Here is a 12,658-nt window from a genome sequence, read left to right as displayed (position 1 = left end):
ATATGTAAGTTGCTAGTCTTAAAGCACTGAATGGTTACAGATTTTTAATACTTGGCTGCTTTTATTACAGGTAGGCTTGTTTATCTATACACATCACTTACCATTTCCATGTGTCTCTTTTCAGGTTAGGGTTTTTCTCTTGTGTGTGTGGTTTTTTTATGTATACATATATATTTCTATAGTTTTCTATGAGTTACTTTATGTAAAAACAAAGTAAAGAAACAGAAGATAGTAGTACTTTGGCTAATGTAAAGTATGTTCCCCTAAAGATGGAGGAAAATCATGTTACAGGACCTATAAAAATCACAAATGCAGATAGTGAATTGCTGTATGGAATAGCAGGGTTTTGTTTTTTATGCCTGGAATTATTCAGAAGTATCCATTGGGTTTTAAATACCAAACCTAATCCTGTTTAAAGTAGGGGGTTTTTTTGTTTGTTTGCTTGGGAAGGGGGGGAGTGTGTGGTGGTCTTTTGGTTTTATGAATCCTTCCTTACCATCTCAGCATTAATACCCAGATACATTTGGTACGAACTTTGCACGTGGTATCTGAATATGTAAGGTGAGACAGATACACTTAGAACATACAAGTAATAATTCATTTTTACATTATTGTATTCTTTTTAAGAAAGAAGAAATTTCTTCACAGTGAGCGTGCCAGAGCACTGGAACAGGCTGCCCAGGGAGGCTGTGGAGTCTCCTTCTCTGGAGACATTCAAAACCTGTCTGGACACCTTCCTGTGTAACCTCATCTAGGTGTTCCTGCCCTGGCAGGGGGATTGAACTAGATGATCTTTCAAGGTCCCTTCCAATCCCTAACATTCTGTGATTCTGTGAATTGAAGCTATTAATATTGATAATAAGCATTATTTATTTTCCTTTGTTCTGGCCACAACAGTTGAAAACATAGTATGTATGCTAATGGATGCCTAGTGGAGAATTTCATAGAACGATAGAATAGTTTGGGTTGGAAGGGACCTTCAAGGGTCATCTAGTCCAAATCCCCCTGCAATGAGCAGGGACATCTCCAACTAGATTGTGTTGCTCAGTGCCCTGTCCAGCCTGGCCTTGAATCAGGGATATGGCGTTTTATGTTTCTTTAGACCAGTTTTCTTATGCAGGCATCAAAGGTCTAATGTTAAGATAATATCTTGGAGGGAGTAAGTGGAGCTGGTTGGTTCTAGAATAACTTCACTCGAAATTTCTTTGTGTACTGTCATCATCCAGTATTAAGTTAAACCTGCCAGTATCTATCCATACATTGCCAGCTCTGATAATAGGCATTTTTATACTGACTACTTGAGGTTAACTTTTTTCCGATAGCCTACTTATCAAAATAACTGTAGAATTTAGAGGCTTTTTGTAAAGCCTAAAAGCTTCAAATGCATTTGTAATTCCTACTCAAAAAAAAAGTCATTTAATATCTCTTCAATCTTCAGGAAGCAGACTTACCTCAAGATTGAACTTGGAACTTGGAATATATAATTTAAGGTTTTACTAAATGTAGTATATGGGAAACAAATGCTTAGAAGAACAGTGCAATTCTTACCTTAACATTCTCCTATGATGTTGATATGTTGTAGTTTTGTCTTGGCTCTATTTTTGCTTTTTATCTTCTCTGAAGGAAAGCTTTAATTTTTAGAAGCGGAGGGTACTGGACTAGCGAAGAGGGTAACAAGCCATGAATAACATAAATGAAAGAGCTGTTAAAAGGCAGATTGGAGAGGAGGAGATGCCATGGAAGGCTCAGGAGAAAGGGTGGATTAACTGCAGGAGGAAGGCAGGGCACTCTGAGGGACTCCTCATTAGGGCCTAGAGACCATGGTGAATGCAAAGAACAGAAGAGTTTTTTGTCTGCTCAGAGTAATATTGCAAGGTCCAGGGCTGCTCTTTAGAAGGATTTTAGTAGAAGTGGAGAAAACGTGTGTAATAAAGTCTTCACAGTGGCAGAACTTACTCTTCAAAGTTTCTGCTGGAGTGTGTATTTCTATACAAGGAAGATACTCAGATATAAAACTATACAGTGTAATTCTGGATTTTTTTTAAAGAGGAGGCAGGCAAAGACAAGTCAAAATACTATCGAGCAACAGCTAGAGTCATAAATGTGGTTGAGTGTTTGGTCTTCAGAAGATGTTCACAAAATGACTCTTCATGAAGGATTGATTCCTTTGGGTTTCTTTTTAGAGATAAGGCTTTTGTAATGGATGAAAGTGCCTTGTATGAGTCTTGCCCAACTTTTCTGCCTCATGTATGCTTGGGTTTAATCTCTATGAGGCAGAATAAAATTCGGTAAGCATGACTATAGCAATGCATGAGGAGTCTTGGCAGTTAGGGTGGTCTAAAAGATGACAAATTTGTTGACTAGGGCCCCAGTGTGAAACAGGGAATGCATTTAAAAAGAAGAAAAGGCTATGCATAATCTGACTAGAACATGAAGAAATCAAGATGAGGGAATGACATTATGCGTTGCATAATATCAGGAGTGTTAATGCAACCACTCCCTTTCTCTTATGTTTTTGTCAGTATTGATTAAAATAATTTTCAGGTGTGATGATGGAAGTTCTGCTGGTGTAGTGTTGGGCTTGTAGATTCCTAGAAAGGAATTTTGGTGTCAATGGAGTGTCTCACATTGGTGAGAAATGCTGGTGGGAATTGTATTGTTACAGAATTTACCTTCGTTGAGACTATGGAAATAAATGCTGCTAGTGATGGCACCACTCAGATATTTCAGGAATTGCTAGTCCAGTGATTCAGTCACCAAACTGTTACTGAGTCAACAGGAGATGATGCTACTTCAGACACGATATGGAAGCATAATGAGGTCTTTGTAGAATAATTGCTTCTGGAAAATCAACTTGTGTTGTTAGATCAGAAGTCGATTCATAAACTCTGTGCTAAGATCATTAGTGTCAGAGCTACATTTTTGGAGAACTCTGCTGTTGGTGACATTTTAGAGACAGATTATTATGGTGGAGGCCAGGGATTTATTCTGCTAGAGCTGCTAAAATTAAGTAATTTTATTCTGTGTGATCCTCATTAAGGGGAAATATTATAGGAAAACACTCCAGATTTAATTGGATGAATAATCACTTCAGTACAGTTAAATAGTCATTATTACTCTAGGGATGAAGCAAAAAGCTAGAACTGGCAAGGTGAAGCTGACATGCACCTTGAAAGGTCTATCAGAATAGCACGAAAAAGGTTCTTCAGCTATGTAAATAAAAAATGCATTTCTTATATGGAGAGCACGTAGTATTTAAGCCTGAACTCAGAATTAGATTAATCCTTATACTGAACCAGTATAAAATAGCCTGCCATTTTTCCTCAAGGTTCTGTCCAAAGGAGTTGGGGATGTGGAGACAGCTCCAGGTGTACTCATGAAAGCAGTCACTTCAAGTGGGGGACCAGGATCCACTGACTCTTGGAAGAAACCGGGCTTAGCAATAGGGTGCTTGTTTGTTTTTTAACAAATTTATGAAGTTGGGAAGGGTTTGTTGTGGAAAAGCGGCTAACATGGTACTAATTGCAGTGGAGTGTGAAGGCGAATATGGAGGCTGCACACACAACAGTGTGCAGGGCACTGAAGAAAAGTGAAATGCTGAGCAGAAAATCGGGTTGCAACATGGGTTAGCCATAGATTGTTTCATTGAAATTCATCCTTCTTGCGGTGCTTCAGTCCTCAAGGTGGAAAGTTACAGGTTTACCTGTGAAGAACAACAACTCCTGTTGTCAACTGGGAGCTTACCAGGTGAAGTTGAGAGGAGCTTACTAGTTGACAGAGGGAGAGCAGGAGAACCTGAATAGACCTGAGAATGGCGACCTGAGCAGGTAGTTTTAGTGACTCCTTAACTGTAGTGGTTATTTAAACCGATGTGCTGCTTTGTGAGCTCAGAGGCGATGCGCAGGGGCAGAACCTCTGAGCAAAAACGGTGCAGCCACTGAAGGGGGAAAAAAACTGCCCTGGGAAGCCTTGCTGGGACTCCATCACTTGATCTGAGCCTTGTGTCACGCTGCTGCGGAAGAAGGCAAGTTTAATCTTGGGTTATGCTGGTTGTGGCGTATTTTCAGTGAGTGCAACGGTGTTCATGGCACTGATTCTGTGACTCTGTCTAAATTCATTCATGCAGGGCTAGTTAGGTGGTCATGGGGCATACAGCTGAGACGTTTTTTAAAAATCAGTATGGGGAGATGAAAATTTTAGCTTGTTTAGAGCAAAATTAAAGCTGAAAAGGGAAATTGGTATAAATACAATATATTTTTGAGGGGAATAAATACTAGAGATACAAAGAAGTTGTTGAAGCTGGGAAACCATGCTGTCACAGGTGGGCATAAATAGATTATAAATTTACCTAAATTGTAGTTTAGAGAGCTTTTAACAATTGTGATGTTGTGGAACAAGCTACCAGTTGGAATAGTGAGAGCAAAAAACTTAAAAGGGGGGTTGGAAAGTTTATAAGAGGAAAGTGTTGCCTATGATTGATTTGGGTTCAGAGAGGGAGTTTCTTATGGTGCCTGGCTATTGGAGGGCTGTCATGCTGGGACATTCTGTCCTTCTGCTGCTCAGTATTATGGAAACAAAGCTTTGAAAGAAAGCTGTTTTGGTTGCTCTCTAGTCAGGCAAATTATATGAACAGTAGTAGGAAAGAAAATAAATTTAAAATACATTTGAAAACATACTTTCATCAGTTCTATTAATAACTTCCTTTCTCTGATGCCTTAGCTAGGGTCATGAAAGACAACACAAGATCTGATGCTGGACTTAAAACAAAAGGTACTTTATAGCTACAAATTCGTAAAACAGAACCATTACTGAATACTGGCTTTTGATTTTTGGAGGTGCACGGTGCGTTCTTAATTTGTAGTGTGGTTGAATCTTTGTTTTTCAGTGTGGCACTTGGCTTCGTGTATGCAGTTGCAGGTGCTGCCTCATTTGTGTGGGGTGAAGGGGTTTTACCCAAACTTTAAAGGCATATATGTGTAACTATGGATGTAAAAAGCTCCCGAGTCACCATAGGATTAAATTACTGAAACTTTTAATTAGGGTATTTCACATGGCGAAACTTTTACTTAAACTTTTTTTTTTTCTGTCTGTGAGCATCTCTGGTCAGAAGAGCACCCTCTTTGGTAGTGGGGACTGAATCTATAGAACATTTACAGGAAGGAAATAGAGAGAATCTCACAGCTGTTCTTCAGTGAATTCTGCATCCTTAAGTGTTCACATCATTGGTAGATCCAAGAACCAGTTGATGGAAACGATCAGCTTTATCTGACTTAAATCTTCTCTCATAGCTGTCAGCAACCAGGTTTACTCTGAGAGAGAAGCACAGCTACATGGGGCTTTTTGGTGTAGAACTAGTTGGAACAATTTAAAAATACTTGGGAAGATGATACGAGTCTTTGAAAAACAAACAAAAAAACCCCCATAACAAAAAAAACCCCCACAACTGAAACGTAGGATTCAAGAAATCTGTGGTGCAGTCAGTGAGCATGGTATACAGAAGTAGTGGAATGGACAAATGTGTAATTACCTCCAAAAACTTCATGGTATGTCTTTCTAAAAGGAGATTCTGCTTTGTTTCCCCAAAAAAAGTTACTGGCTGGAGGATTTGGATGAATTTCACTAATGTTGCTCTCGGGACTTGGAAGGCAAATTCAATGGAACAAGTAGCTCTGGCTAAACACTCCTGAGAATCTGTTTCTGGAAAACATATGGGTTTTTGAGTATCAAAATACTGTGTTTTGTAGGCAAGTTGATATGGGGTGTGAAAATGTTGAGGAGGTGACAATTAAATTCAAGTTATAAATAAATTGTACCTTACGCCTGAATATTTAAGATAAACATGATCTTAAACAAGACTACAGTATTCTGTTTAGATCATAGTGTTGTTAAAAATAGTGAGTGATCCATTTGGGGAAGTCTTTCTGTATTCCAGTGAAAGTGACAGTCATGTCTACTATTGATTAAACTTCTAAACAAGAAAAAAAACAATGTGTAACTCAGTCAATTTAGTTTTATAGTTTGATATGTAGAACTAATACCTGATTTCAAAGATCATGGTCTTTTAAAAATGTAATCAACTTTAAAATATAGCTTCAGATATTATATTGCTGGGTTGCTTTGCTTATTTTAGTGATAGTATAATATTATTTAAATTTCTAATGCTTCACAAAAAGTCTATTTTTAATGAAGTAAAATTCCAGCTGGAAGATAGCTATTTGCATGAGGTTACTATATTTTAACATTTTTATTTATGTATTTTTTTTAAAAAAACCTACTATTCTAAAAATTTAAAATACCGTATTTTGGGGGAAATTTGTATGTCAAATGCTTACTCATGACTCTTTGTTTCTCTGTTTATTTTTAAGACGAGCAAAAATCAAATTAAAGTAGATCTTGTAGATGAGAATTTTACAGAATTAAGAGGAGAAATAGCAGGACCTCCGGACACACCATATGAAGGCAAGTAATGTTTTTGTGTATGCAGTCATTGTACACTTTGAATTGTGTCTTGAGATGCTTTGTTTGTAAAATTATAGCATAAAAATGTAGAGCTATGTGTCTTAAAATAGTCTTTTTTTAAAAAAAAATCAAGTTTTAAGCTTGAAAAAAATATTTCGGTTCAATTTCTGTGTTGCCTGAAGACAGATGTGTTCTACAGTAGGTCAGACTATGCCATATCAAAGGTTGGTTTACAGGTATAAGCTGTGCAGTGTAATTGGTATGCTGCTGCCTTTTGGTTGTTTACCATCTTGACAGTTTAAGCTCCTTAGCCACGAAGCATCAAGAAACTGAGCTCCAGAATCTAATGTAACAGTACATGTATTTCTGTGATGTAATATGGTGGTCATTCAAAAACCTGTTGCATTTTTCCATCTCAAGGAGAAATGCCATTGCAGTTTAAATTTGGGATGAATCTCAGTCATCCATGGGTCTCAATATTTAATTTATACTGGAGTGGAGGATTCTATAGTAGAACTTATTTGTAGCTCTTCAAAAATTACACCCTATTGACTTTGTTTATGAAAGCTGGTATCAGCAGTTGTGCATCTCTTCAGTCTGGAAAAAGCAAGATAACTTATTACATAGAGAAGCTTTACCAGAAGCTAATATAGCATACTTCACCAGAGATACCAAGTTACTCAATAGTGCAGGTACTTGTAAATTTTCTGTTTGCATATAATGTATATATGGAGCTGGCAGACACACCTTCTATTAAAGTTACTTGATCATAAATGAGGATTATTTATTTATTTAATATTTGGTTACTTTTAAATAGTGTTTTATTCAAGTTTTCCATGCCAGGTATCTACTTTGATTTGAATTTGAACTTCCAGTAAATAAAAATGTCTCAAGGAAAGTTACAGGCAAATAAATTGTTTTGTTGAAAATGAAAATAATTTTCCCAGTTTTCCCTTGCTCTAGTTGCTCCAGGCCTTGGAACTAAGACTGGGACTTGAGTATTGTCCAGAGACCAGACACATGCTGTTTGTCATTATTTTGAAAATTATGTTCTCATCAAGTGGGGAAATCATCTGAAAATAGTTTTGTAGGTTATAGGCGTACGTGCACTTGAACGTGTTAGTGGCTACTGATGAAAATCTGGTGGCTGTGCCTTCACTGTGGAGGACATCCCTTGTGATTTCCGCTCCAGACTGGGAGCTGCTGGTGCAGCTGGAGAGCAGGGAGTCTCCCCAGCACCCAGCACCCCCCTGGGCCCCAGGACAGATAAGGGTGAGGAAACAGCCTGCCAGGGGTTGACGTTTGAGAATATTGGGCAGGGGTAGAAGGTGTCAGAAGCTGAGGAAAAAGGAAATGAGGCTGGAAGGGAGAGAGTAGCACAGTAGGACCATCTGTGATGGTAGAGATGCTCCCCTCCAGAACTTGAGTCCCAGAGTTCCTCTGCTATCTAACAAATAATGGTGGCTTTCCCCTTCCTCCCTTCGCCCGTGTCTCTCTATCCTCATCTCATCAGCCACTAGTGTCTACTTGTCAGCAGGTAATGTCTGGAAAGAAGGTAATTTCTTTTGGTTGTAACATGGGTCTTCAGTTTAAAAGGAGAACTATGCTATGACCTAAAATAGATAGTTGTTCTGGTGACCTCTTTGGAAGTGGATTACTGTTTAGTGTAATAGTTCTTCTACAAATATAGCTGGTCTTGTAAAGTATACAGATGTTAAGATGCTGCAAAATTAACTAATTGGATACTAGGAAACATCAGAATGGTGGGGGGAGGGTGTTGTTTTGGAAGATTTTAGTGTTTGTTTGTTTTTCCATTCAAGCAGAATTCATCCTCCTCTGGTGAGTTGGTTTGTCACAGCTTGCCTTTTTTTTTTTTCTTTCTTTCTTTTTTTTTTTTTTTTTTTTTTTTCTCCAGGCCAGCATTACCATGGCTTATAAAATGGATCTTTTTTTGGAGAATGTACTCAGAGTTATTTGAAATGAAAGATGTATTCATGTGTCACAAAAGTTAAAAACTGTATAGCAATTCATGAAGAGGGTAAAAAAAGATTTGAATGCCTGTCTGCAGAACTGGGTTCTGTGTGATGCTGGATGATTCAGCTAGACCAAAATTCCAGAAGCTGAACGCTGTGTATTCACAGATTCAGCATATCCAGCTAATGAAATTCAGCAATATGTGTTTAGTGCAGAATTTGTTGATGTGAAATGTAGCCATGCATACTTACATATGAGTACATTTAGTGATGAAGATATAGTAAATACCCCATTTTGGGGCCTAAAACTATTATGTGTTTTGATTATGGCGGGGATTTCATGGAAAACTAATGTGATAGTAAGCTTACTTTAATCTAGAAGGCACATGCACCAAGGAACAAAATGAAAGTTACTGGGAGCCCAATTTCTGGTGTTTCCTGACACTTGAGTAATTTACTTTGGAATGTTATTATTTCTGTAACATAGTTTTATGCATTTATTCCCTTATGTAATTATGAAGGGCTTGCCAGTGAGTGTAGTTTAGATTTTATGACTAATGCAGTAATGCATGCTGCATAATTACAGACTGATCTGTCATCTGTAGTCTGAACAGTGACACAGCAAGAAGTGCTTTATGAAGAAGAGTTAATTAGTGCAGTAGTTCAGGTCAGGCAGTTCCCTGCTACAGGAGGGAATTCTAGGACCATTGTAAAGTGAAAGAACAGCAATATTTACTGTTGACTGCAGTTTTGAGGCATCTGAAAACAAACTGCTGCTGCAGAATTCTTTTATAGGTGGTGTTAGGACATTGGTTTAAGTGTGACTGAGAGGAAAAATGCCATCTATTGTGGACAAATTTTACAGCTTTTTCTGTCAGTCGTGTCAACGCATTTTGATCAAATTAAAAGAATATTGCAAAACACAGCTTCAACTGAAACACATTTGCATCCCAAAGGAGAACGTGTATGTTTGGAGAGAGGACCTTAGTCTAGGTTAATGGCTGCTGGATTTTACTTGCTTCAAGAGCTTTTCAATAGATTATGGATTTGTTTTGGTTTGTTTGTTTTTTAAACCCTGTGTAACCGTAGTATTAATTTCAAGCCAAATTCACAAGTGAGCCACAGTAACCGCAAAATTTATAATAGGGTTTTTCTTCAAGGAACAGAGCTAAAACTTGTGAGACATATGCTCCAATAGGAGTATAGAAGGAATATTCTCCCATTACTGTTTAATTCAATCTCAAATATTAAATAGCTATTGAAAAGCCATACATATGCATACTCCTTTTAAAAAAAGTCCACAGAAATACTGGTATGTAGAAGTTGGTACATTAGTCATTTGCATTTTAAATGTCATATTAAGGAAATTAATATACAGATTTGTCCAGTTTAAGTCTTCAAACCTGCATTTTTAACTGCAAAGTTCAGTGCACAACAACAATACCCTATAAATAATTTGTTATTTATACTCGTTAGTCCCTGCAGTTTTAAAATCTTTTGGACTTGTATGTTCCAGGTAGAAAAAAACGATGGCTGAATAGCTGCAATAGTCTGTCTTCTAAAGGCAAGTTTTAGTGGTAAGCAGAAGAAATGGTAAACCCAAGGACAGGTTTTGTATTACCTTACAAAATGGTGTGACAGTAAAATCATACAGGGACAGATGAATTTCTGCAGTCCAGGAGCAGTGTAATTGTTCTGTTTCTCAGGAAAAAATGCTGCTGAATTATGCTTCAATTCAGACAAAAGGAAAAGCAAAGTTAGTTAAGGTCTGTTGTTGATGTACCTGTCTTCAAAAATATTGCAGCTGTGCTGTCCTGTAAGCAGAGAGGTGATCAGCTTAGATATCAGCTATTGTAATTCTGGATTTATTTGCCTTTCTTCTACTGTATTTTCTGTTAAATCTTCTCAAGTTACTGCAGTGAGAAAAAACAGCTGTAGAAAGTAGTGGAAAATACTAAACTGATATTAACCAGTTTCAGGTGAAATGTATTAGACTGATTTATATTTTGAAAATGAGAGGTGTTAGTAGCTGCTAAGGTGTGTTTTGGCACAGATAAAGAGCTGCCAGAGATTAAAATGTTCAGAGTATTCCTTAGAGGTTCTTTTCCTGCATGTGAATCTTTTTGCCTGTATTGAGACTACTTGAGAGCTGGCTTTGTATGGAGTAATGTGCAGCAGAGTCAATCGCTCCTGAAATCCCAAAGGAGAAACAGATTGCAGACACTTCAGCTTTAATTCAAGGAAATTTATAAACTGTAACAAAGTATATTGAGGGAGGGGAACGGTTCCTTCTGAAAGAACAGGAGTAGCAAGTGAGGAGAAATACTCTCTGTTTCTATAAAACAAAATGTCTAAATTGGTGTGTATGTCTTGTTAGACTTTGTTCTTGTCATTAAACTGCTGCCTGCCAGATGATCGTCAGCGAGCAGGCAGAGACAGTTTGAGATTGCTCCAGAAGACAGGAGTATTGATAGCAAACCTGAAAATTAACAGAACTATAATTGAAATAGATGTAGGTAATGATACTGTAATGGAGAGACAAATGAGGAATGTTTAGAAAAGGGCAGTAGAAGGTAATTCTGTCTGCCAAGCTCATACTGTCCTTTATTTGTGTGCTGTAATCCTGCAAACTATATTAATAGTACTAGTGTGTCAAAGTGTTTGCAGAATTGGAGTAGAAGTAACTACTTCAGACAGTAAAGTAGAACATAGTGGAAGTATCACTGGAGCCTCCTATTTTTTTAAATTTCAAAGTGTGGGAGCTTTTCTTAAGTGACTTAGTCAAGCATTCTTCAGTTCCAGAAAGTTTAAAATGAAATGCAGTTAATTTCAGTTGTGTAATTTGAAAAAAATTATTGGCATGAGGTATCAGAAAAAAGTCAAAATAATGTAATATGCCATGTTCAGCCTCAATCTTCCTGTGGCCTGTGTTTCATCTGTTGGGAGGGGATATTTACTTCACATTTTGGTATATTTTACTAAAGTAGAGCATGGAAATTACAATGTTGGAGATGAGAAACTATAGGAGAATGTACACATTAAACTTACCTAAGAAATACGGATTCTGATTTGTATAAGCAAATATGACACTGTTAGATTGACTCTACATGCATTTATTTATAAAGTATACGAAATTTAGAGTTATCTTCTAGCTAATACTTCTGAGTAAATTTGAATTGCTTGAAAACCTGTCTATTTAGAAACATAAGCTTTATTGTTGTGAAAGACTAAGCTGGAGTAATGTTCTTTTCTTTTAACTCGTAACTCTTTCTTGTCTGTTGCAGGTGGAAGATATCAACTAGAGATAAAAATTCCAGAAACATATCCATTTAATCCTCCCAAGGTACTGTAGACACTTTTTTTGCTAAAAAAAAAAAATGGCTAACAAGTTGGTTTTGACTATTCTTATTTATTTGCTTGTGTATGTAGTCTCTTTGTAGTACCCATCTTTCATGGGGTTTTGTTTTGTTTTGGTTTTTTGGTTTTGCCTGTGTTTTTTTTATTCTCCTCTAAAAAGGCATTGACGCTGTCATTTTTAGGTAGAAATAATGTAGGATGCATAGCTGTATCCAATCAGAAGTACACTCTAATTATTCCTTAAAGTACAAACTGGCAGATTCTGGGGAGAAGCTTGTGCCTTATTATTGACCCTCATGTAATTTATTATTGGCAAGATAAATACAATTTTCAGGCAGTTTTACTTGATGTAGAGAGTACGGCTGCCTTCCTTCCCCCTCAAGAAGAAATGTTGTAATAGATAATTATTGATTATTTTAATTTCTTGGGCTCCATAAATTATATTTAGTAGACTCTTGTGTCTAACGTACCCAGTTTCTAGTAGTAACTAAACAGTGAGGTGTACAGTTGTGTGACTTGGAAGAACCAATAGAGAAATACAATGGTCATACTGCAACTCTGAAGGAATGTATGAAACCTGCACACAGATGAGAGATAAAAGAAATGGCTGTGGTGAAGTCACTCCTACATTTTTTGCATCTTATTGCCCTTTTAACTTCACTGTATCTTTCTAGCACTTTAAATTTGTGAGTCTACTTCTCTTCTAAATGGATCAATATGAGTGTTGTTCTCCCCAGCCACGTGCAGCTGCAACTGTATATTCCTGTGCCCTAATTTAGTCCCTTCTTCAGTGGCTTCTGATGAATCAGCAGACTCCTGAGATGTCTGACTCAGCTGCTTGATTAGTTTTCTGTTTGTCAGAAGGATGT

General features: G+C 37.2%; 1 protein-coding gene across 1 annotated transcript in view; it reads left to right on the top strand.

The window, feature by feature from the left end:
• UBE2K (ubiquitin conjugating enzyme E2 K) overlaps window positions 1–12,658 on the top strand; it is a 41,971-nt gene that overhangs the window by 16,035 nt on the left and 13,278 nt on the right. The window contains exons 2-3 of the mRNA XM_065634567.1: window positions 6,366–6,459; window positions 11,717–11,775. Of these exons, the coding sequence (XP_065490639.1) occupies window positions 6,366–6,459; window positions 11,717–11,775 (153 nt within the window). The remainder of the gene's footprint in view (window positions 1–6,365; window positions 6,460–11,716; window positions 11,776–12,658) is intronic.

The sequence above is a fragment of the Caloenas nicobarica genome, chromosome 4, assembly GCF_036013445.1.
Source record: "Caloenas nicobarica isolate bCalNic1 chromosome 4, bCalNic1.hap1, whole genome shotgun sequence".
Lineage (NCBI taxonomy): Eukaryota > Metazoa > Chordata > Aves > Columbiformes > Columbidae > Caloenas > Caloenas nicobarica.
Note: the sequence above shows the minus strand (reverse complement) of the source record. Positions and strands in the feature narration are given on the sequence as shown.